The sequence below is a fragment of the Staurois parvus genome, unplaced genomic scaffold (assembly GCF_062004578.1).
Source record: "Staurois parvus isolate SC_StPar_1 unplaced genomic scaffold, SC_StPar_1.0 ptg000390l, whole genome shotgun sequence".
Lineage (NCBI taxonomy): Eukaryota > Metazoa > Chordata > Amphibia > Anura > Ranidae > Staurois > Staurois parvus.
Window position 1 is genome coordinate 2,513,501 of NW_028318186.1, and position 26,500 is coordinate 2,540,000.

General features: G+C 38.7%; 1 protein-coding gene across 8 annotated transcripts in view; it reads right to left on the reverse strand.

Annotated features, from left to right (window-relative positions):
- Nucleotides 1–2,124: 2,124 nt before the first annotated feature.
- TFAP2B (transcription factor AP-2 beta) overlaps nucleotides 2,125–26,500 on the reverse strand; it is a 70,702-nt gene continuing 46,326 nt past the window's right edge. For all 8 annotated transcript variants that reach the window (XM_089685998.1, XM_089685997.1, XM_089685996.1 and 5 more), the window contains 3 exons: nucleotides 25,379–25,497; nucleotides 13,021–13,162; nucleotides 2,125–5,086 (listed from right to left, as the gene is read on the reverse strand). In XM_089685998.1, the coding sequence (XP_089542124.1) occupies nucleotides 4,786–5,086; nucleotides 13,021–13,162; nucleotides 25,379–25,497 (562 nt within the window). In that variant the 3' untranslated portion in view covers nucleotides 2,125–4,785. The remainder of the gene's footprint in view (nucleotides 5,087–13,020; nucleotides 13,163–25,378; nucleotides 25,498–26,500) is intronic.

Genomic DNA, 26,500 nt, shown 5'->3' on the forward strand with positions numbered 1-26,500 from the left:
TTTCTACCTAATGCCAAATGGGACGGTTATTGTCTACCTAAAACCAAATGGGAAGGGTATTTTCTACATAACACCAAATGGGAGGGTTTTTTTTACCTAACACCAAAAGGGAAGGGTATTTTCTACCCAAAGCCAAGCAGAAATGGTATTTTTTACCTTACACCAAACAGAAAGGGGAATTTTTTACCTAACACCAAATGGGAAGGGTATTTTCTAACTAGCATCAAATGGGTGTTTGCTTTTATCATGTACTATAATAAAGATTGGCACAATTGCCTTTTAAGAAGATTTGTGTATATTGCCTTGAAAATCCCAAGGGAAAAATGTGGAGGTTCTGTATGTTTTGACCAAGGTCGATGTCATCCAGGGCTCTATTTGAATTCCTTGATGGACGATAACTTTTTTTTCTTTTGCTTTTTTTATATGTAAGTTATATTTGTGGGTGGTTTTACAATTGTTTGGTGCCATGAAATGTAAAAGTATTTTTCATATTGTTCATACAAATTTTGGTACCTTCTGTCTGTACACTTGGTGATGCTGGTTTGCTTATTTGAACAGATAAAGACGGAAAATGAATCCAAACGTTTAGAGGGTGTGATGTTCAAAGTTTAAAAGGAAGGTTATACAATATAGAAAAAAAACAACTTACAGAATATTACTGAGAATTACTGAGATTGTTGTATAAAATGAAGATCTATACAAAGGACAATCACAAGTATGGTGAAATATTATATTTTTCATAAAATAATTAAAGGAAGATATTTTTGTCCCTTTAGATGAGAATATAATTTTATATTATACCAGCAAAAAGAGTTCTATATGTTCCTACATATCTCTGCATCCCCTGGTTTTTTTTCACAGGTAGGTAATATGTTGTGTGCCATAATATTAATATAAATTGTTTGTGTACTCATAATCAGCATAAAAGTTACAGTACTTAAAGTCAGATCCAACCAGGACTGCTGTTAGAAATCATGGGGCCTCATACAGCCAACCTGACAGCCCCCCCAAACAAACAGTTTATTATGCTTCAGTTATGAATGAATACAGTGAGTGATTGGTACCGATCACTCATTATGTCCATTCAGGAAAGGAAGGGGCTGGTAAATGAGACATTTTAACTGGACCCTTCCCCCATTGTCTATTCTGAAGAATCCTATTGTGTGCTTACAGCTGCCGGTTGGAAGGAAGGAATGGTAGCACTGCGGGGGTGGGGGCACACAGGGAGGCCTGGGTGGCTGGGAGAAATGTAAGATGCACAGGAAGGGTGATAGATTTGGCGGGGGCAATTACTGGAACCAATCCCTTGTATGGCTTTCGCTGCAGCAGTTGAAAGCCAGAAGGAGGGAGAGGAGAAGAAGCCAGCTTTCAGCTGCTGCAGAGGAAGTTATACAGGGGATCAGTTCCAGTAATTACCCGCCCTCCGCACCAATCACCCTTCCGGCTCACATCTGATTCACCCAGCTGCCTGGTCCCCCTGCTGGACTGGGCCCTGTACAGGAGGACTGGTAGTAGCCCCTTATCCATGGCCCTAGATCCAGATAATTGTTTAGTTTTTTTTCAGTTTTCAATAGAGCTGGGCAGAGTTGAGTTTGTTTTTGTTTTGTATTTTTTTTGCCTGCTTGTTTCAGAGATTTCCCCTCACTTCCTGTCCCAATGACACCAGGACAGGAAATAAGAGGCTAATGGAAATGGTAAGAGACTTTGGAGGCACTACAGGAGTGGTTGAAAATTAGAGACATGATGCAGTAGACAGTCAGAGACTGGGGACATGTCAAATGAGACTTCTAGAGATCACTTCCATAACAGTCCTGTTACACATCCATGCTTCCTGTCCCACTCCTGATTTTTGGGATCCAAAGGCTGCACAGCAAGTGCCAAGGAGCCACCTACAGGCATTATTCAACAGGTTGGGCACCAGGGCTTTAGAGACAGACAGGCAGAGTTTTGTTCAGGAGACCAGACATAAACCCTGTCCCTGACCCTACTAACATAGCACCATGAGATTGTTAATTTGTCCAATTAGAAAGGATGAAACCTTTAGTTTTCCTTCCCACCAGCACTCATTGTCCTACAGTTTTCAGAAAGTAAAAATGACTAAATGATACACAGGAAGCTAAGAAATACAACAAAAACACAACAATGTTTTATTAATGTAAATCAGATCAGCACTGGACAAGAATCAATTTTTTCTATTCATTGCTATACTTTTTTTTCTTTTAAGGAACCAAATTTTAAAAAATAAAAGTAAAGAAAATTAAAAAGAAAAATTTCAGAGACTACCTAAGTTCAAGCGTTACCACCCATCCACAGAGTAACAGACTCACATATAAATAAGTACTTACTCGCCATATATACAAACTCCTGTTAAATTAAGCATAAATAAATATATACAAACTTAACAATATTTCCCTCCTGCTTGCAAATCTAATGTTTCTTAACAACTCAGATATCCGATTTCATCCACAGGTGAAATGAGGTTGGCAGAGACGTGTGAAATGGAGGTGGATTACTAAATAGAAATATTCTCAAAGACTGGAGTAACCCTTTTGCACATTTGGCACATTTTAAGTGCATATTTTTCTCCACCTTTTTTTTTTAAATTCATCAGCATCCAGTTTTCCTAAATTTTTATTTTAACTAATAAACCATCTTTTTTTCATTTGAGTTATATATCAAATCAATTAAAATAAAGAGCATGTTCTCTCGATCTTATATTTTTATGGTGTTGGCACAGTATACATGGCACAGCCTTTGGAATAAAAACAGGTTTCAATAATGCAAATGATAAAAGTTTTACATCACAGAGTAGAAAATCAAATAAAAAAAAATTATTGTACATAAAAATGTTATAGTCGGGACAGTAAAAAGAAAGCTCCCTGCTATGGAATGAAATTTAAATTATTGGCTATAATTTTCAGTGCTGTATGTTGTTTATAAAAAAGGCATTGCAAGGGTCCAACACAGATAAAACATATTTTTATAATGAAATAAAATTATTTTTTTTCACTGGAATTATATTTAATCATAAACAGCTTTAAAGAAACATTGTTAGGGAATCATAATTCAAAGGTTTATAAAATCAAGACATTTTTTTTAAACCAAAAACAACCAGGTATTGGTGTGCAATATGACAGCTAAAAGGTTGAAATTTGAATTAATTTCTATCCGGGCAAAAACATTTGTTGGAGTTTGTATACCATCCCTTGGTTTGTCTGGGTTTACTGCAAGTGCTCTATTTTTCACCAAAAACAAATGTCACAGGTATATAATCAAATGGACACTACTATGCTAAAGGACCTTAGGCAGGGACTGTTATGAACAATTCTATGTACTCTGTAAAGCACTGTATAGTATGCGCTATATAAATACAAGAAATAAATGTTTTCTAAATTTCAAATGAAGCATTAGGTTCAGGTGAACATTTAACTAATGGCGGTGAAAGTCACTGAATTGGCAAAACACTTAATTTAGAAATTATGATTGTATCATCAACATGTGCAAATGTACTCTGGTGAGATCTGTGAGTTTGTTAGGCAGAAAGGGGCATTTAAAAGTGATTATTTTACAGAAACACAACATGTTAATATAGATAAAGGTATTCTATGAAACCACTATACTGGAGGTTCAATGCACAAAGCTAACACACAAGAATAAGGGTCCTAAAAGTGACAGTTAATTTAATCGGAGTTCATTGAGATTTGAAAATTACAATCACGCAGATGAAAAAAAAGGTTCCTTATCCTTGTGTTAGCATTGTGTAAATGGAGCCTCTTGGCGTGAAATAATGGGAATTATATTACCTTATAAGGAAGGGCAATAGCTAAGTGCAATCAACATTGACAACCAACCAGAGTTCACCTTTCCTTGATGCGCCTAGAAGAAACTGAAACCTGATTGGGTGATAGCATTTTATTTATTTTTTCATGTTTAGTATGAGATTGTGTAGGTTATGTTATACTGTTATTTTTATCTGTGTGTTTGTTTATATCATTTTAAACCAGGGGCAACATTATTCTAACAGTGCTTTCTGTGCATTTTTTTCATTTTATTTTTTCTTTATTGTTTGCTATCACGTGTATCATTTATAAGTATAATTTTAAGTGTGCTCTGAACTTGGATTAGAGATCAGAGCAGTTGTTGATGGCATCTTACAAAGCAAATCTTACAAAAAAAAATGTTTAAAAAAACAGAAAATACATATATATAGTTTGAGAATTTTCCTAGCTCACCATTTACAGTGATAACATGAATTATCTGGGGGAGCAAATTTATGAAATGTTACTCATATAGGAAAGAGGACAAACGGGTGGCAATAAAACTGAAAGTACACATATATCACAAGGACCAGATGCCTGGAATAGTGATCAGTGGTCACCACATCGCTGCATGCCATTCCCTTCTGCAGCAAGGAGCCCATACATCACACACGACTGCTGCAGGCCCCCTGGTCTTCTCCATAACGTTCTTATATTTTCTAATCATAGCTGTGCACCTCAAGGAGTTAACAAAAAGCTTCTTTTTCTTCCATATATTTCCGATAGACTGTTCCGTTATTGTTCCAGAATTGGGTTACTATAAAGTATTCTTAAAAATGAAGAGGATACAAAGGAAGTCGTTGACAGAGATTTTTTGCACCCGATTGCGTGCTGGATGTCCGTGGGTTGCGTCATGGGCGCAGTCTGATATATATTTGTAATTCTCCAAAGCCAGTTCAATATTTTTCTTTTCTCTTTTTTTTTTCCGTTAAAGCTAAAATGAAAGATGTTATAGTAGGTCCAGCTTTCATTTCCGGTGCTTTTCTTCCTTGTCACTGTTTTTACTACCCGGTCCCTCCCCAGATGTGTGCCTGTTGGTGCTGTTGTTATTCAAGAACATTTTGTCCATTCCCTTCAGGGCCTCAGTAAGGTAGTTTTGCAGGGCCGTAAGGGCCGCACAGATAGCCGGGGAGCCAAAGCCATGGGTGATGAGGCTAAAGTGAGTTAAGCAGCTCTGGATTCCTGGTTCTAGGATTGGGCTAGGTCGGCTGTTGCCTATGGGCGTTCTGTCTTGAGCCAGAAGGTCTGTGAACTCTTTACAAAGTTGCCTGGAGGGGAAAGAAAACACAACAGGGTGAGATACTGGTAGCCAATCTAAAATTGTAAGTCAAAAAAAGCTGTGGTTCCTTCAAATAAATAACATTTTTTTTCAAAGTGGACCTGAACTAAAACTTTAGGTAAAAACTAACTAAAAGTGTAATTAAACCCTCAACAATAAAATCAGTCTGCATATGCAGTAAAGCATGCTTGTAATACTCACTGTGGAACCTAAGGGGGTCATCCTCTGCCGAGTGGTTCATCAAGTCTGCCTGTTTTTTTTTGGGGGGGGGTTTTGTACATGTTTTGTATTTTTTTTTGGGGGGGGGGGGTTGTTAACTTTTTTTTCTGAGTATAGATCTATGTTTATCCCAAGCATGTTTGAAGCGTATTGACTGGCTCACTAACTCTGCTGAAAGTATCCCAAGCACAACTACCCTTTCAGTAAAATAATACCTTCTAAGATTAGTTTCTAAGATCTTTCTAAGATTCATTTCTATGATCCTCCCCTTCTCTTCTGCAGGGGAGGATCAGCCAACTAGAACTCTGGTCTGTTCCCTTAGCAGAGATCACATGACCAAATGCCTAGGTTTATGTCAGCAGCACTGAAGGGCAGCTGGAGAGGAAAACTGTTTTCCTAGCTTTAATGAAAGTATATCTGTGGACAAAATATTTACATAGGAAACATCAAACTTTTTTTTTGCTGTGTCCTACTGGAGAAGTCTCTTTTCACTTCCTGTCCTAAAAACACAATGGAAATTGAGGGGAGCTACCTCCAAATGTGAAGGGTGAGTCCCTTTTACACAGTTATTACTGGCACAGGTTTAACCATATTCTGCTCTGGTGCCAACTGTAAAATTTTTGAATTTTCATTACTTTCTGTCCCATTGACAAAGATCACCAGGACAAACATAGATAATAATTCTCTCCTGTGACACATGTTCTAAGAGTTACCTAATCTATCCAAACCCTTAAAAAAAAGTGTTGGATGTCCCATGTATGTATCCTTTTACAAACTATACAGAGACATTTTTTTTAATTGTAATAATAATGTATCAAATGTATAAAATGTAATAATAATTTTAATTTAATTTAAAATAATTGATAATATTACTGGCATTAGGTTCATCACAATCACATTTATATATAAAAACACGGCATTTACAGAAACCATTACATTTTTCTTAACATCGCCATTCCCCAATTCCATGCTAATTGATAATATATCTAATTATTCAATGGGGTTAAGGGTGTAATAGGATAATTGTAGCCCTTCCTGACCTGTCAATCACCCCGTAGAAATCTGAAAGGAAACTTTGAATTTGGAAAGCAAATGGCAAAAAGTCAAGCATTATCCATCTTCAAAGTCAGCAGTAAGAGATCTGCAACTTATTAAAGGTCTGAGCCGCTCCTATCTCCTGACCTCAAAAAAATGAGACAATGAAATTCAAATCACATTAAGCAAAACATGTGTTAGAAATGGAGTAAATTTTATTTTTTTTTTTTGCTTGTGCCTTGTGGATATCATCAGAAGAAATTACCAGCATAATTCAATGCCTTTTTGTGGTTTTCAATGTATGCCTGTATCCTTTACTTAAAGTGGCCCTATTGGTCCTTTAAAAAGATTGAAATAGCTTTTCTCTGTAATACAAAAGATATCACTTACCTCTCTAGCAGTCTGTGTTTTCCACATTCCTCTGTTGTAGTGCTGCAGCCTTCAATAAAGTCTTCAGCATTTAACACTTCCAGGAGTGTCGGAGGCATAGGCATGCGCAGGGGGTATGCCTCGGCACACCCTAATTACCCTGTGTGCATTATCCTGTGTGGTGTGCCAGCGGCAGCGGGGAGATGGGAAAAATCTCCCACTGACCGACTCTGCCATAAAACTGTGTATGTGTATATATATGTGTATGTATATATACATATATATATATATAGAGAGAGAGAGATAATATGTACACACACACACACATGCATGTGTGTCTGAGTTTTGGGGTGCACACCTCAATGCAATAGGATGTGCACATCTATGGTTGGAGACCTCTGTCTCCCAATATGCACTGATGCTCCATCCTCCTGCGCCTATGTCACTATGGAATGCAGCAATGATGTAGAGGGTCGGAGGAAGGAGCCACAGCATATTACAGAGGACACATGTGTTCAAAACTCCTGGAAGTAGCAAATTTTGAAGACTTTGCTGGAGGCTACAATGCTGGAAGGCAGGGAAGGAAGAAGACATGTCTCGGGACAGTGAATGAGCATAACAGCAATCGTATTACAGGAAACAGCTATTTCAAGCTTTTTATAAAGATATGGGACTGACCATTGATGAATTATTTTTTCAAACTGAAGACCCAAGAATTACATACTACATAGTTAATCTGGTTGAATAAAGACACAAGTGCATCGAGTTCAACAAACTGAGAGAAAAAAAGAGACTTGCTACCCTGATATTAGCTATGCCACCTAATAGGTCACTTGTCTGGAACAATCATAAATTACAAGAGCTTTTGCAGATTTTACTGGCTGCATGCTTGTCCCACATCAGTAAATCACTGGGCAGTAAAGTCACAATAGGAAGCTTTCAACAAAGCAATGCAGAATGCAGTGCCTGTGGGAAGTGCAGTTCGCAACAGAAACCCATTGAAAATAATGCCATATTGATGTGATTAGAGCAAACTGAACTTATATTGGTTACGTTACAATGTTACACATCATGAAATGATAACATATACCTCCTAAAATCAGGGGTTGGGGACTTGCTATGTAACTACAGGAAATGTGCCTGTGATAATGGCAGTGTGTGTAATCTTGTATTATGCCGATTGCTTGGTTATATGCAAATAATGTGGTTAGATTTGTTCTCAACATGAGGCTTGTCTCCACCCAGAAAAATCTATTTTTACAGACTGGACAACTCACACTTTACACAGCTATAAACCATAAACTGTATTATTATTATTATTATTGTTGTTATTATTATTACTAAGTTTCCATAGGCTGTCTTGTTAGACTTGTTAAGATTGCCATGTTCCAAGAGATTATCTTGTAGACCACCTCATTCTAAAGACTGCATTGTAAATGACAAAGAGCCCAAGACTCCCAAAGACTACATTGTTAAACTGCTCTGTCTTGTAGATTACCATGTTCCCAGAGACTGTCTTGTAGACTGCCATGTTTTCAGTGACTGCCATGCTCCCAGAGTCTGTCTTCTAGACAGCCAAGCTTACAGGGACAGCCTTGTAGACTGCCTTATTCCAAGATACTTTACTGGTAAACTTATTTGCTTCAAAAGACTGCTTTGTAGACTTTCCAAAGATTGTCTTGCAGGCTGCTTTGTTTCCCTAGACTGCCTTGTAAATTGCCAGAGAATGCTTTGTAGCTTGCATGCTCCAAAAATGATTTCAATTATTGTTAATGTTCCCAGAGACTGACTTGTAGACTGCCATGTTTCCATAGGCATCCTTGTGGATTGTCATGCTTCCAGAGGTTTGTTGGAGATTTCTTTTCAGAATGTTGTTTTCCCAGAGACTTCCTTCTAAACTGCCATGCTCCCAGAATCTGCTTTGTAGACAGCAAGCTTCCAGAGACTTCCTTTTAGACTGCCATGCTCTCAAAGAATGCCATTCAGACAGCCATGTTTTCAGATACTTTCTTATAGGCCATCATGTCTAAAATATTGCCTTTCAGACTGCCTTGTTCCCAGATGCTTCATTGTTAGACAGGTGTGCTTCAAAAGACTGCTTTGTAGACTTTCAATAGATTTCCTTGTTGACCTTGTAGAGTGAAATGCTTCCAGAGACCGCTTTGTACACTACAATACTCCCAAAATTGCGTTGTAGACTTTTAATGCTTCCAGAAACTGCCTTGTAGATTGCCATGTTCCCAGAGATGTCCTTGTAGGTTGTCATGCTTCAAGAGCCTTGTAGACCATAATGCACCTGGAGATTTCTTTCCAGAATGTGATTTTCCCAGAGACTACCTTGTAGATTGCCATGAACCCAGAGATTACCTTGCAGTCTAACAACCTCTCAAAGACTGGCTTGTAGCATGCTATGCTCAAAGAGACTGCTATGTCCCCAGAGACTGCCATGATGCCCAAAACTGCCATGCTCCCACAGACTTCCTTTTAGACTGCCAGCCTTCCAGAGAAGACAACCTGTCTTGTAGACCCCCCATGATCCCACATACACATCTGCTGTACATTCAGCTCCCACAGAGACACTCATTTACTGCAGAGTGCACACACAATGATACATACATACACAAGGATCTTGCATGGTGCTGATATGAGATCGGTCTGATATAATTTTTAGGAAATGTGAAGAATGAATGGAATACTGAAAGCTGGACACATCACTTCTCTGAGCACATTGCAAAGAAAATCCCATCACATTACGAGCAGTTTTAATCTCACCTATCCTCGGTTAGTGCTCATCTTAATCTAATCTTCCCATTTTTACATGTCCTAAAACACACCAGCATGATATTTCTTTCTGTATATACTTTAGAACCACTCCATTCTGATTCACTATTTTCTATAGTCTGAACTCATACTGCTCTGACCTTCCATGCTGTATCTCCTCCAAAATCATATCAACCATGAACTTCTTTCACCAAAAAAGAAAAGTGTTTTTATCATGGAAACAAATTACATTTGCCATATATACTGCATGACATGTGTAATCTCAAAGAATGCTCATTTTATCATCCCCCAAACCAAGGAACTTTAATAGGGAAAATGTTGAGAAAAGAAATTGTTTTCCACTGGGATGACACAGCTTGACATTACTGGGCCTGGAGCCCAGAATATTCAACCCTGTTTATAAATATAAACTTTTTTTAAATCTAGAAAGTTTTGGTGGCAAAAAAGATATTGTATTTTGCACATCCTGCTTATCATATTCCCGTGTAGTCAAGCTGCATGGCCCTAGTGACCTACTCTATAACATTACATCTTGTGATCCAGCAAGAGATCCTTAACATTAAATCCCAAATTAAGTTTTAGTTTAAATCAGCTAAATACATTCCAGGTGCATTAAAAAGCTATTCAAAGTCCTACAGTTTGTTTTCATTAGAAAGCAGTGAAAACCTTAGTAGAAAAGCCTTTCCCCTGCCAATGTCCTACAGAGAAAACCCTTGCTCTCTGTGTGGAAGCAGTGATCTGTCTGCAGAGGTCCAGCACGCCGCATGCTGAGTCAGAGCTAAAGCTCTCCAACCACCAGGAAGCTTTTCCGATTACAGAGATAATGGCCTGAGTGAACAAGGGGTGTGCTAGACTGTCCAGCACACCCATTGTTCACTCAGGCCATTATCTCTGCTATCAGAAAAGCTTCCTGGTGGTTGGAGAGCTTTAGCTCTGACTCAGCATGCGGCTTGCTGGACCTCTGCAGACAGATCACTGCTTTCACACAGAGAGCAAGTGCCCTTTTCTACAGCATGCTGGCAAGGGAAAGACCTTTCTACTCACATTGTGGCTGCTTTTTAAAGAAAATGAGCTGTGCACTCTCAACGTCTCAACTATATGGCTTTACACACCTATTAATCCACCTCAAATGTATTTATCTCATTTAAGATGAAAGCTAAGTTGGGCTTGAAACACACAATGCAACAACTATGTGCAAGAAGCAGAAACAAATAACAACTAAATGAAAGATCATTGATTGCTATGGGTTACTGCACCTAACAGATGGATGATAAACTTTCCAACACATTATGACCAAGATGCATACTGTGGGAGAAATGTACTACTGGTGCACACAAAATCTGGTGCAGCTTTGCATAGTAACCAATCAGCTTCTAACTTCAGTTTGCTCAAATAAATTTTGAAATGAAAACCTAGAAGCTGATTGGTTACCATGCACAGCTGCAACACATTATGTGTGCTCCAGTTTTAGTAAATCTCCCCCTGTATGTCTCCAAATTGGGAGAAAGAAACAGTAGTGAAGTAAATGACATTTCTTTCCAATCTCCTGATACATATATCTGTATTTATACACCTACTTCCTACACAGGAGTAATTGCCAGTGAGTTGCCGGTTATAATTCTTTAAATATCTTTTGGCCAACAACTGATTTTGTGGTGGTGAATAGTCACAAGCAGGGGATGCACAACTTCCAGGATCCAGAACTTGACCATAATCAATAACCCTCCACAGCCATAGCTGCAGATAAATTGATAAATACTATAGTAGATAGAGTACCAATTATTAAAAACTTGAGATATTAGTAAGCCAGCTTTAGAGGCACTGCATTCTGTTTCCACTCTGGCTAGTGGTACTACAGCTTCTTTGAAAATATGATTGTTATGGCACTGGGTGCTTATGTACCTTCTCTGCCAGTAGGTACTTCATCTAGTGGTCCTACCTCTCTAGGTCTTAGCCTATCTGTACTGCCTACATGTTGAAGCCTCCATTTGACAATACAGTCTATAAAAAAGGAATTATGTGGTGAGATGGGCAGAGTAGGGTTATGATTTATTTAAGATGATAAATGGTGGTAATGCTAGAAAAAATCAATCATGTGCCAGGCCCTTTCTAGGCACAGAAGAGTCAGCCAACCACCTAGAGTGCTAGTCAATGGAGGTGGCATCAGGACAAAAACACAGCAGCAATTTAGGGATTTGTGATATTGTACCAAACCATTTGTGAGATGTATGGTATACTCAATATATGCTAGTTTAACTCAAGTATGCTTGAGGGCCATACTACAGTAGCTATCTTGTTGATTGGTGGCAACTATCCAGCAACTGGATCTTGCACTCATCTGCTCCCATACCACTGAATTGGTAAAGTGGCACACCATGACAGCAATCATCCTGTGAGGAAGACACACCTGTAAAGCAGGTAGGTCCCTTTTATGATCCGGTTTCTGCTGAGTTGCTACCAGCGACTTATGTGACATGGCCCTTACTTTGAAAAGCATCCAACTTTCAGCCTTTCCCATAGATCCAATTTTTATTTGTAATTTGCATTGCTTCTTGGTATTATTATTATTATTATACAGTATTTATAAAGCGCCAATAGTTCACTCAGCGCTGTACATTACAAAGGGGGACAGAACATGTGACAATACCAATACAATGCAAAACATGAGGGGATCGAGGGCCCTGCTCTTTCGAGCTTACAATCTAGAAGGGACGGGATAGTGGTACAGGAGGAGATAGCTGTGGGGGATGGAGTGGTAGGAAGAGTGGAGGAGGTCGGTCAAGTTAGCAGGGGGTGGGGTAGGCTTCCCTGAAGAGATGGGTTTTCAGGGTGCACCTAAAGGAGAGGAGAGTAGGTGATAATCTGATGGGTTGGGGAAGGGAGTTCCAGAGGATGGGTGACACCCTGGAGAAGTCCTGGAGGCGGGCATGGGAGGATGAGACCAGGGAACTAGAGAGAAGGAGGTCTTGTGAGGAGCGGAGTGTGCGTGCTGGGTGGTACTTGGATATTAGGTCGGTGATGTAGTTCGGGGCAGTATGGTGGACAGCTTTGTACGTCAGTGTTAGGATTTTAAATTTGATCCGTTGCGCAATCGGAAGCCAGTGGAGGGATTGGCAGAGGGGGGTGGCAGAAACGGAGCGGTTGGAAAGGTGAATGAGTCTGGCAGCCGTATTCAGGATCGACTGAAGCGGGGATAGCCAGCGGCGAGGCAGGCCAGTGAGGAGGGAGTTGCAGTAGTCGAGTCGTGATATGATGAGGGAGTGGATGAGCTGTTTAGTGGTTTCTGGGGTTAGGAACGTGCGTACAGAAAACTTGGGGAGGGGGATTACAGTACGAGATTAGCATCGTGCACAACAAAAAAGTTCAGCTCATGTAGGCAAGCTAGACTTTATAACATGGAAATTATGTCTTTACATAAATCTTACTCTCTTCCTTTTTTCTCTTTTGAGAATAGCAGTAACCCATTGGCAAACATACATGCAAGATCAATGATCTGAGTTTGCAGAGTCAGTTACTCACTTTGTTGCCAGCAGCATGTTCTTTCTGGAGTGCAGATCAGTTGGGTCTGTGTGCTGTCTGTTCAAGTATTCTGACACTGCCTTGGCTGGAAATTCTGTTTCACAGATGTAACCAAAATCCCGGGCAAGATGGACAGCTTCACCTGCACAGAAAGTACATTTATGGTCAGGACTTTCATTTTGGGTGTGCGCAAACACGGCTCACAAGACACCAAATGGGCCACAATGGCAAGAGGATAAAAACAGACAGCATTAAAAAATAAGAACACTTTTCATTTTTCTCCTCCTAGCATATGAATTCTCTACTATAATAGCCTATTAGAATTATACAAATAAAGCATCCTGTCTTAAATTCAGGTTTCATTATTTTGTAGACTTCACCTCCATACCATCTCTACAATTCACCCCTTTTTAACTAATGAAACCAACATTCTACTGATTATTGTAATGCCGTTCTCTTAGGCATACCTCTACACAGGCTATTCCCCTTCAGTCTCTCATGAATTCTGCTGCCAGACCCATCCACCTTACCAACCGCTCAGTGTCTGCAACCCCTCTCTGCCAATCCATCCACTAGCTTCCGAATGCCCAGCAAATTAAATAAAAAATATTATCAACATGCAAAGCCAATCACAATTCTGCCCCAAGCTACATCACCAATCTTATCTCCAAATATTCCCAAACCATCCTCTCTGCTTCTTTTAAGAGCTCTTGCTCTCTAGCTCTCTTGTCTCCTCCCATGTTTGTCTCCAAGACTTCTTTGCAGCCTCTCCCATCCCTTGGAACTCTCTACCTCAATCTTTCCAGCTATGTCCTACTCTGGCTGCCTTTAGGCAATCCTTGAAAACTCATCTGTTCAGGGAAGTCTAATAATTGAACTTTTAATTCTTCCATCAGCTCATCCTTCACAGTTATTAGCTTCTGTACCACTTGCCCCTTCTTATTAGATTGTAATCTCCTATGAGCAGGGCCCTATTAACCCTCTTGTATGTTATTGTTTTGTAACTGTACTGTCTCCCTATATTGTAAAGAGCTGCACAAACTGTTGGCGCTATATAAATCCTGAAAAATAACGGTAACAATAATTTCATTATTACAATCACAAAACATGGTTGTTGAATGTGGTCAAATAAAAATGAAGTTTAGTGGATGAGTATTTGGCCAGTCTTTGGCGATCATGTGTTAAATGTGTAGTTTTAAATTTTGAATACAATATATTAGGAATAGAACCTTTGCCAGGTTTTGATTGCTCTCTGTATCCCTACTAGATTTAACCTATTTGTTCTGGTGAAGGAATATCCAAATGTTTGAGTTGTTAAAAGAGAACAGTAATAGAGGGAAAGTCTACCATTGATGACACTATCCTGGTGACATTAAGATATTGACTTTGTTTTTTAAAAAGAATCCTCTCACTTACTGTTGTGTCTACTGGACAAAAGTGGAAGAAAATCTCTTAAATGGGACATCGATGGAAAAAAAACCTTAATTAGGTTTTAACCCTACCCTATTCAATCCAAAACCAAATAAATTGCACTTGTCCCCACTCATAGCTAGAGACCAAAATAACTAAAAATAAACAGTAATAACCAATAGATTGGTGTGATGGCTGCTTCCGTTAAAACTATTGTAATCAGTGGTAGCTGTAGAGACAGTAGTGCAACATATAGGTATAGTATAATCCTGACATCTCTGGAAGTCACAAGGTGAAAGTTGAAGGACAAGAAGAAACAAACACATGTTCTTTTTAAAAGGCAAAGCAGAGAAAAAAAAACAATAATTAGGCTTAATATAATTCTAACTGGCACATTCTCTGTTAGCTGTGCTATCAGGTTTCTGGCCTGGAGCGTCAAACTCTTCTTCAAACTTGCAAGAATGTGACTCCGGCACACAAGAAAGCTGGGAGGTAGCTAGGGATGATGAGAAGTCAGGCTCGGAGGGGATTCTCGCAGAATAATTTTTTGTAGGTAACCTGGGGGAATTGGATGTATTTCAATATTTTTGGGCAGGGTCCTTGTGTATTCTAATGATCAGGATTAGTGTTTCATTGTTGAGGAAAACTAAAGGCAACCCGGGGGGACTGCAATGTCCAATAGCCAAGAGTTTTCTTCAGTAGATAGGGCCATATTTATAATTCCTATCTCCATAGGCCAATCATCTTATACCACTCTAAACCCAAAGGTCTGGCAGGTTCCAATCAGTATCCTAATAACAAGATCAGACCAGGGTTTTCTTAATGCATGGGCACCCCTGGGCACTGCCCTAGGGCCCCAGGTGCATGGGGGCCCCAGGATAATCATACATTATATTATACTTGCTAACTGTCCCAGATTTGCTGGGACAGTCATGCTTTTTACTAAGCTGTCCTGGGATGGCTGATTGAAAGTACTAATAAATATATGTTTAACTCTATCAACTATGTATACTTTTATTCTTGAGAGTAGGTGCGTAAATTGAGGCAGGCTGGTAGGTTCCTCGGTGCATTACTTTTCCCAGGGGCCCATGATGCTGTTAAGTTGGCCCTGGATCAGATGTCACAGCCACTTAAGGTCATTGACCACTACTCAAAAATGTTAGTGGCTATCTATGACCTTAAAACTTTCAGTGACCTGGAAAAGGAGAAACTGCTTGTGAAATAAGATCACCAGACTTGCATACAGTAAATGGCTACAAGTATGTGGAATTCTGACCATCACATCGCCTATAAGCTTGTTGGAAGTCCCACTAGAAACCATTGGGCATTAAATGATGTTAGTCTGTCCCATGGGTCTATAATAACTTCCACTCTTCTGGAAAGGCTTTTCAGGAGACTTTGGAGTGAGTCTGTAAAAATGTGTTCCTATTCAGCCAAAAGAGCACTTGTGAGGTCAGGTACTGATGTTGGGTGAGAAGACCTGCCTCGCAAGTGGCCATCCAATTCATCTTGAAGGTGTTCAGAAGGGTTGAGGCCAGGCTCTGAGCAAACCACTGGAGTTTCTCTACTCCAAACTCATCAAACCATGTCTTTATTGAACTGGCTTTGTGCACAGATACAAAGTCATGCTGGAACAGAGCAGAGTCTTCCCCAAACCGTTTCCACAAGGTTGGAAACTCACAATTGCCTATAATATCTTTGTATGCCGCAGTATTAACAGTATCATTCACTGGAAACACCTGAACTCAATGGGCACAGAACAACACAGAGGTTTCCTACTTTATAACAGCTTTTGTGCAACATGTAACCACATTAAAACTCAAGGAAACAAACTTCTCATTACTCATCAATGTTATGTAGAATATTTTGAGACTTTTAAGGTACAAATACAAAATTAATATATATATAAAAAATATAATATAATATAATTTTATCATAGAAAGATTAAAACATGTAACATTAAATCATTATACTCACCAACTTTAGCGTGATTTAAAAAATTAAAAACATTAATGCAGAGTCAAAGTATTTTCATTATCATGCATCACTGCAGGATAGATTGAGGTTGATTTACTAACAAAGCAGTAACCATCCACTTAGCTTAGTAAATATAGATGAGTAGAGTAGTTTGGTAAAAACTGAGAAATTGGACGTTATGTGTACAGATCTGGTACACTGCTGTTTCCACTACATAGGCTTAATGACTATATACTTCAGGTTGTACGATCTTTTGCAATTTTTGTCTATATTTTCTTAATGGTTTATATAAACCCTTGTTATATGTACTTTTCCGTTATATATGATTTGTACAATTATGTTGCTCATATGACCCCTGCGTGGGTTCACTGTACTATTTCCTTTATTGAACATTTTCCTTATCTACATTATCTTGATTGGCTCTTCAATATGTCTGTGCATTGATGTTCCAATAAAGTTTTCTTTGGTACCAGAAATTTAGAAATCAACAAATTTGAAATTCAGTTTCAGTCACTGAACTGCTTATGTAAAAATTTGGTTAAATTATTTTTTTTTCAAATGCTCTTTATTTCTTTATTAGGAAGGTGTGTTTTTCGGTGATGCTTTCAGAGTAGTCTGTTTTGTTTAATTTAGGTGTTCATTGTATTGTTTTATATATATTATATTTTATTTTTCTTGTTCAAATATTTTATTGTTTTAAAGTACAACATAAGTTATAAGTAAGCAAATGGGATATTGGAGGTGTACAGTAAATGAACAGGAAAGGTTCCCATTTATTCTAGTCAGGTAGCACTAACAAGAGTGAACAACAAATATCAAATAGAGCCTAACATGAAGGGAAGGAGGAGGGGGGAGAGGAAGGGAGGGATAGGGTGTACGGCTCCAAGGAAGGGGATACTGAAAATAGCCAAATAACCGCAGTATCAACAAAGGATGGTTCCCATAAAGCAGAAAACATAGATTATGGGTTGAGAAGGGACTCGTCAAAGTTGGGTGGGAGGAAATGCTCCACCCATGGGTTCCAAATCTTTTTAAATTATATTTTATTTTAATTTGAGTACAATCTCTTAAAATTTTTCAATTAGATTTTTTTTTTTAATATAAAATAATAAGGCTTTTGAGGGGCCTTTTATGGCACAGGGACAGGCCCAAAACAGCTTCTGTAACCCTCATAGCCCAAAAAACACCATTGCACTCCTAAAAAATACAAAAACAAAAAAAAACAAATTTCAGTTTCTCAATTAAGTTTTGCCAAATTAGTAAAATTTTGACAAAATCTCCCGCTTTTAGCTAAACTTTCAAAAAAACTGAAGCTCGCAGTTTCAAGCATCCCTGTTAGTAAAAGCTGATTTCAGTCATCCAATCACATGCAGTGTTAAATCCTGTTGTTTATAAACCCCAGCACATGATAGGGTTTTCAAAATGAAGATTGCTTTACTGTAATTTTTAAACACAGCGAACATTCCCCTTTTAAATTGGACACCTTGCTCTTTTAGTAAATCATCTCTCCTTGCTTTTCAGTTTAGATGGGTAATGGTTACCCTATGTAAACTCTGTCAGCGTGACGTGATTTATACACACCGCCCAGAGATTATCATCTCTTCCACCAGTCTGGGCCAGTTAATGTTTATATTATATGTTCTATGTCTTTGCTAAATATGAATGTATGAACCAATAATTATAATAGTCCTTGCCAGTCACAAGAGACAGATAGATGACTGGTAATTACAGGCATTTACCTCGCATTAGCACATGTCAGGCTGCCGGATTATCATTGAACATACTGTAAGTGGATCATGATTAGTATAAATTGTCCCTGTATTCTAATGACATCTATATTTCCTATTTAGCCCGGCTGTAATTATTCCTGTAGGGAGTGTCTGGTTACATGTAGTTTAGAGTGGCTGTGTGGCTGATATCAATCTAGAGGAAGAAAGTAATCCTCGTGCGTACGTTGTGTGTGGCCGCAAGTGGAGCATATCAGATAAAGCTGTGAACTCAAAGATTCATTTTTTTTTTTTTCATTTTGGGATAGAGTAGGGAAGAGTTAGAACTTCTCTCTCTATGACCCCACTAGAGTGATTTCCCCTTTCCTCACCCTCTCTACTCTATCCAAAATGCAAAAAAAAATTTACACGATTATTTGAAATAACTATTTCAAAATGGGATTTTGCAAAAAAATATATTTCCATTAAAATTTTGTTTAAACATGATTTTTTTTTTATTTATACTTTCGGCATGATTTAAAGATATTCAGTAAAAAAATATTTTATTATTTGAGTGAATAAGGAACATGCTGAATCAGTACTTTTCAGTACAACTGCCCTCCTTAGTTTTACATCTGCTGTGCTTTTTACTTACATTTTTTCAGACAAATCTTCTATAGTCAACACATTCAATGATCTATAGAGACGCGTTTCACTAAAGCTTCCTCAGGAGATCAAAGAAGAATTAATTTACATGCAACAGTCAGCATGGCAGTCAAAAAGATGGGTCCAGAATGGCCCATTATAGATCCCCCAGTGTATATTTCTTTCATGTTAAAGCTGAACTCCAGGAATTATACAAAATCTAACCTTGGCACCGCAAGGGTTTAACCTCCCTAGCGGTCTGATTATGTCCATATTTCTGTGCTCAAATCGGTACATTTTTTTGCATGGAAATATGTATTTTTTTTTTATTGTAGGCCTGTAATTTTTAGGAATAACTCACTGAAATCTGTCCGAACAAGAGTCTAGTAAACATCCCGGGTATGTTAAAATTTTAAACACCAAATCATAAATTATAATTTAATAAATAATCATAAAAAATAATAATAAATTTAATTCAATAATATAATCAAACCAAAAACACTGAAATTTGAAATATAGCGCCAAGTTCGCACATCACTGAGCTCAGTCGCAGAATCGTTTTCAGTGTCTGATGACAAATTTCCCCACAAATCATTATCACTCAATTCTGCAAGTGGTTCTAATTTACTATCGCTGTTCTCTAGCTGGTCTAAAACCGCTTTTGACCTAAAGGGACGCTTTTTGGACGCCATGGACATTTCTCAGTTTCCAGGCAGAAAGAACAGTACAAATGCAGGCAGGGCACAGGACAAAGCACTCGGGACAAAATGTATGTGAAATGGTTTGATACAGTAATGTTTTACTATGCGATTTTAGTGAATTTAGTGAATGTCACTTTTTGTCATTTTCAAATTTCCCGCCGTTCCGTCCGCCGTACGTCCTGACGTTGCAGGGAACGGAACCCAGAAGACAGATGCCAGCATCGGCAGGAGGACATTGCCGGGGACACTGCAGGGGGGACATCGTGGGAGCAAAGGACAAGGTAAGTGAAGAAGAGATCCCGGAGCAGCGCTGCAAGGTATTCCCGAGTGTAGCTCGGGGTTACCGCTTGTGGTACTGAAACTTTACCCCGAGCTACACTCGGGAATACCGCCAGGGAAGTTAAAGTGGTTGTAAACCTTTAGATATACCCAATGAAATGACTGGCCTCAAGTGATACACAGAGATTAAACAAATCCCCCTACAAAAGTTGTACCTGTTTATCTAAAGCTGTCTTTCCCTACATCCTTTGAAAGTGCAGAATTTACACAGGATCTCTCAGCTTTGAAAAACAGGCAGTATAAGAGCCGGAATTTAATTTGGCATCAGCCCCTTGCAATCCCCTATACAGCAAAGCTCAGAAAGGGGGAAAGGAGAAACAGCACAAGTAACTCTTCAGTTGTGTTTCAGAGCAAGAATCAAGTGGAGAGAGCAGAATGACAGGGTAGTAAGCTCCTTATTCTGCTGTGTCTTCACTTTTACTATCTAGTCACTGAATGAGGATGAAGATGAGACCCATAAGTGAAAGTGAAACTGTAGCAGAAAAAAGATCAGATCCCATCGGCTGCCAGATAGGGCTGTGTGGCAGAGCTGTATAAACCTCAAGAAAGAATGAACAGAGACACAAATCCCTTGGCAGGTACAACAGCTCCCATGTATGAGTTTCTTCTACTGTATGAATTTGGCTGTCTGCCCAGAGTTCAGATTTAATCTGCTTTCTCTGCCATAAAGTGTGGAGCGATTTTCACAGTCCATTTAACAGGGTCATTATTAGAAATGTACTTCCTGGGATCTCTGCTATGTAATTTCCTCACTTTCTGCCTTTCTGCATCACCAATCACATTAAAACATCCAAGGTAATTTAGGATCTGATTGGGGCTGTCAGAAATGAGTGAAGTAGGGAGGTTTATATGGCCCATAGTACTGTGTTTTTAGTGGAATTTCTCTATTTTGACAAAATGCATTGAAGCTGGTGTAGAAAGCACAATTACGGTGGATTTTGGTGGTTTCTGAAAGTGCAGTGGGATGTAACCCACATGGAAGAAAAACATATTTTAAAAATATTCTTCGAAAATATATTGACATATATTTGAAATACTACAATTTTGGCCATATTCAATATATTTCAAAATATATTTCAATAGTAAATATATACTCTATCTTGAAATGCATTTTTTTAATACAAAATATATGAAAAATATTTTTAAAAATACATTTTCAAATATACTGTATGTCTTTAAAAACACATTTAATCTACATTTTTGGAATGAATTTACAAATATATGTAAAAAATATGTGACTTTTTTATATGTTGAAAAAAATCTGAAGAATATATAAAAAATATATATTTTTATATATAAAAATATAAATTCTTCATCTATTTTGTAATATATAAAAAACGCATTTCAACATGCAATATATATATATATATATATAAATACATTGAATATGGACAAAATTGTAGTATTTCAAATATATGTCAATATATTTGGGAAGAATATTTTAAAAATATATTTCGAATATATTTTTCTTCCAGGTGGGAAATGGCTCCAGAGGGTTACGCAATCTTTTTTTATTCCTCCTGGACCTGTTCTTGTGCCAAATAAGAGCCTTTCGTTAGCCTTATTCTTTAAGTATTTTTTGTTCACAAAACATTCAACAATATTCCTAAAGTGATATGAAAAGCATTTAAAAAAAAATAACAAACATGTCATTCTTACCTGCTGTGTGCAATGGTTTTGCACAGAGCAGCCCCGGTCCTCCTATTTTCAGGTCCCCTGCCGGAGCTCCTGGCCCCTTCCTCCTGCTGAGTGTCCCCAGAGCAAGCAGCTTGCTATGGAGGCACCCGAGCAGGCTCACTCCAAACCCACTGTTCCGCGTGCCCATTCACACACAGAGCAGTGGCTTGGCCCCGCCCCTTCTCTCTCCTCCTTGGCTCACTGGCTGTGATTGCCAATGGCTCCGGCTGCTGTCTCAGCCAATTAGGAAGGAGAGTCCCCAAAGAGATGAGGCTCTCAAGCACATCGCTGGATCGCAATGGGGCTCAGGTAAGTATTAGGAGGGCTGGGGAGCTGCTGCACACAGAAGGTTTTTTTACATTCATGCATAGAATGCATGAAGGTACAAAAAGAACCATTGAGCCTTTATAACCACTTTAGGCAACAGTACACATAAAGCAATAGTGTACACAACAAAAAAAGAGAAGAACATACGAAAGAAAACAAAATCAAATAAACTGAACTACCCTAAATATACCCTTCCTCCTCCTAAATAAAAAAAAAAAGAGTAGAATTTGTATTTGCAGGAGAAACAATTGAGTACTGTCCGTGATACTTTTTTTATTTGCACTAACATACAATTTTGAGGACAAGCTTTCGGTGTATGTCCCCTTCTTCAAAGTCCAAGCAGTACTATACAATTCACAAAGCTTCAGGAGAATGTTAGAAGGAATGAAATGAACGAATGAATGAATGAATGAAATGTTGGATAATGAGTGAGGAATCCCATGTCCAAATTAAGGCCGTTATCTCGTGTCAAATAGAATTATCATTCTTAGTTCAAATGTTTTTCTTTCCTGAATGGATTTGAAATTTCCTTTAAGAACTAAAACATTGAGGTCTCCTATTGTGTGTTCTGGTTGTGCGAAATGGTGTCCCACAGGTGTGCAAAAGTCATCTTCTTTATGTTCCTTGATGGTATGTCTGTGCAGATTCATCCTTGTTTGCAACGTCTGTCTTGTTTCGCCAACATAAGATCCTTTGCTACATTTTCTGCACTGGATAAGGTACACAACATTACTAGAGGTGCAGCTGTATGATCCGGAAATATTGAAGATCCCTTTTGAGTGTCTGACACTTTTTGATGGATTGATTTGGTTGCACAGTTTGTAGCGTTTTCTATTGCAGGGTTTGCTTCCATTATTTGTGACATCTTGATCAGAAGGAAGTTTCCTACTAATTAGTTTATTTCTGAGGTTGGGGGGTTGTCTGAAGGCCAGTATTGGGGGTTGTTGCAATATTTCTCTCAGAGTTCTATCCTCTGCTATGCAGGCAAATTTCACAGCAAATTATTGAGCAAAATTTAGATCTTTAGCAAAATTTTGGTGACAATGGGATTGCTAACTCTGGCCATCCCTAAAAAGATACTTTTCATTACCCTAGTCTTTATGGAAGAGACAATGAGGAGCCTGCAGTGGGTATGTTTGTGAACTACTCTCCTGAATCACAATCAGGTGTTCTCAGATCAACCCCCGCCCTTCCCAGGTGTTCTGGGGGGATCATGAAGGAATATTTTTCCCCTGTTGGAGTGAATTGGATTATGCTCCATTGAGTTTTTTACCTTCATCTGTATCAACTGCGGGTATAGCATTGTGTATAAGGAGGTTTTCTATTAGTTTTTTTCCTATTTGTTGAACTAGATGGACTTTTTTCAACCTGACTAAAGCTAGCCATAGAAGGATCGAATCTCTGCTGATCTCCCTGCTGAACCGGCCAAAATTCAATCCATCTATGGGCAGGCTGGTTGTTTCCAAGTCAATTCATCAACTGACTTGGGTTCAACCAGCCTGTAAGATTTTTTACATGCATTTACTGCCAACAGCTATAGTCGCTAGCAGTAATCATTGTGGAGGAGAATGTTCCCTGCTGGCAGAACACAATAGAGCTGCGGGAGGGATTCCCCCATCAACATTGATTGTGTTGATGGGGAAATCAAGCAATTTTCTTTCCTTGCACTCGTGATGGAAAGAAAGAAATTCGCATAACTATTGGCCTGCTTAACCACGTAACTATATTACCACGCCGCTGGTTCCATACATTACAATCTTTTGTTTTACAAAACGTTCTTGTATGTGAGAAGCAGCAAGCTGTCTGAAGGCCCCCAAGCAGGTTCATTCCAAGAACCTTTAAATACCAAGAGAAGGTACCAAAGTGGAGTGGAGCTATACAGCTATAACTGGATGAAAAATTGAAATACTGAGTTGGTAGGCTCTGACCCTTATATGCATCCCAAGATTTAATTTTGATTTTGACTGTAGCAACCATTTATGCTTTATGTGGGTCGAATTACCCACAAAATGTTGGAAGGATTCACTAGAACAGTTTGTCCATGAACTCTAACAAGGCCATAACGTGTGTGTCACACTCTCACAGTTGAACTCCCCAATTATTTATTGTGAAAAACATATTGTGGGAGAGTGACTCCATTACATGACCTTACTGTGGTCAGAGGGTTGGGAATTCTGTTGAAAGATTCTCCCCACAAGATTCCCCAAGAAATGTAAGAAGTGATTCAATATTCCAACAATCTAAAATATCACTGTTGAGTTTATTTGGTCTTTAAAAGCCAAATGTTCTTATTTTCATTGTGGTTGCTGACTGTTGTCCCACTGGGGCAGTCACCTGCTCTATTTTTCCTCTTGACCATTGTCAAACTAAAAGTAAAGGAGAATCCAAAATCTTACAGTTGTCACTGGCACAAAAATAGTTACATAATTACATACATACTGTAGGTTAAAAAGGTCCATCTGGTTCAACCAATAGAAAAATGAATTGTATAAATAAAAAAACATCCATATACAATATCCAATTTTCTCCAATGGGGGAAGAATAAATTCACAGAAGGCATTCACGTTTCCAGGATCAACAATCTCTGGTGTTGTTACCTAGCGGAGAAAACTTCCAATAGAGAAACGTTTACCAGTGACAAGACGATTTCCCTTATTCTGAAGACATTTCTTCTCACATCCTGTCATGTCTCAGAAACAGGAAGGGACAAAAAAATTACCCAACTGGATATAGACAAAAAAAAAAAAACTTGACAGACATTATTATTTCTTACTCCATTAATTCCTCACTCTAAGCTATTTTTCAAACTCCAAGCGGTCTTTCAGGTGTTTTGCACTGAGGAGAGGCTTCCATCTAGCCATTCTGCTGTAAAGCCCAGATCGGTGGAGAGCTGCAGTGATCATTGTCCTTCTGGAAATTTGTCCCATCTCCACACAGGATCTCTGGAGCTCAGTCACAGTGACCATCAGGTTCTTGGTCACCTCCCTTACTAATGCCCTTGCTCAGTTTGGTCGGATGAATAGCTCTTGGAAGAGTCCTGGTTGTGCCAAACTTCTTCCACTTGAGAATTATGGAGGCCACTGTGCTCTTGGGAACCTTCGGTGCAGCAAAACATTTAATGTAGCCATCCCCAGATCGTTGACAGCTGTGAGGTCTTTTATAGAGAAGTGTGTATCTTTCCAAATCATGTCCAATCAATTTAAATTTATCACAGTTGGACTCCAATCAAGGTGTAGAAACATCTCAGCAATGATCAAGAGAAATGGGAGGCACCTGAGCTAAATTTCAAGTGTTGTAGCAAAGGGCCTGAACACTTATGCCAATGTGAGATTTCAGTTTTTCCTTTTTCATAAATTTGCAAACATTTCTAAAATTCTGTTTTCCCTTTGCCATTATGGGGAGTGTAGATTAATGAGGAAAAAAATAACTGAAACAACTTTAGTGTCAGGCTGCAAAATAACAAAATTAAAAAAGTAGGAGGTTCTAAACACTTTATGAATGCAATTGAAAAAACACGTGCAATATTCATAGTACTTTAAATCCTGGCAGGGAGGCTTCTATTAGATGTGTCCTTACCTTCCACCAGGGAGGTCAATAAAGTGACATTGGCAGCTTTGCGTCTTCCAGCTGGTAAATTCAAACCAATCTTTTCCAATCTCTCTCTTAAAGATCGTCCTCCGTTTTTTGATTTCGCTCTGTAATGGAACACAATGAAACAACATTTAGGATTATCTGTGACAGCAACATATCATATGGAACTTGCATAAGAAAAGACTTTAATAATACCTTAAAATTCATAACGAAGATATGGCATAAACGTGAATATTCATAACTGTGGATCAACTCCCATTATGTCTAACCAATCAGATTTAGGTTGTATGACATGGCACCATACACTGACCAGGGGGAGGGGGTCACTGTAAATTTAATGGGAGGGTATTCAATATAAGAACTGCTATATAGAGGTCAAGGGCATATTATTGATTGCCTCCTAATGCCTCTCTGTGATGGTATCTTTGGGTACCTTTAATTACATATTTACTGTACAGAAAAATATTCAAGCATTATAGACGGAGCCTGCATGGGCATACTGGGACTTCTGCTTTGAAGCTTAAATGGGCACAGAACCTCCACGCATTCCCACAATGGACCATTTTTGTGCTGAAGACTGCGCTGGACTGACTGGATCAGTCACTGGTCGTAGGTGGGTGGTTGTGTGGGTGGGTAGGGAGATGTCCCTCCAGTCGGTTGTGCCCAATGGTGGATACTGGCCGTAAACCCTCTTAGGGTTTGGTTGCTGCCTTTCTGGTATGGCCATAAGGTCATTTCCACACGTGCACTTGGAATAATAGGAAAGAGAATGCACTTTTGATGGTAAAATAAGAGACCGTTATTGAGAATAATGACAAAAACATCAAACCAACGTGTTTCAGGAGAAAAGATTCTCCCTTCTTCAGGACTGTTGCTGCACACTATTAAATGAGAAATATTCCCATGCCAATTATATACTTTCCAGGTTTGTGAGGAGAAACTGACAGAATGACTGCTGTCTTTCCAGGGGCAGAGTCTTTTCTCCCAAAGCGCATTGGTTTGATGTACTTGTCGTTATTCTCAGTAAATGCCTCTTAATCTACCATCAAAAGTGCATTCTCTTGGACATCGGGTGCTCCATCTTTCCTATTATTTACAATGGACCAT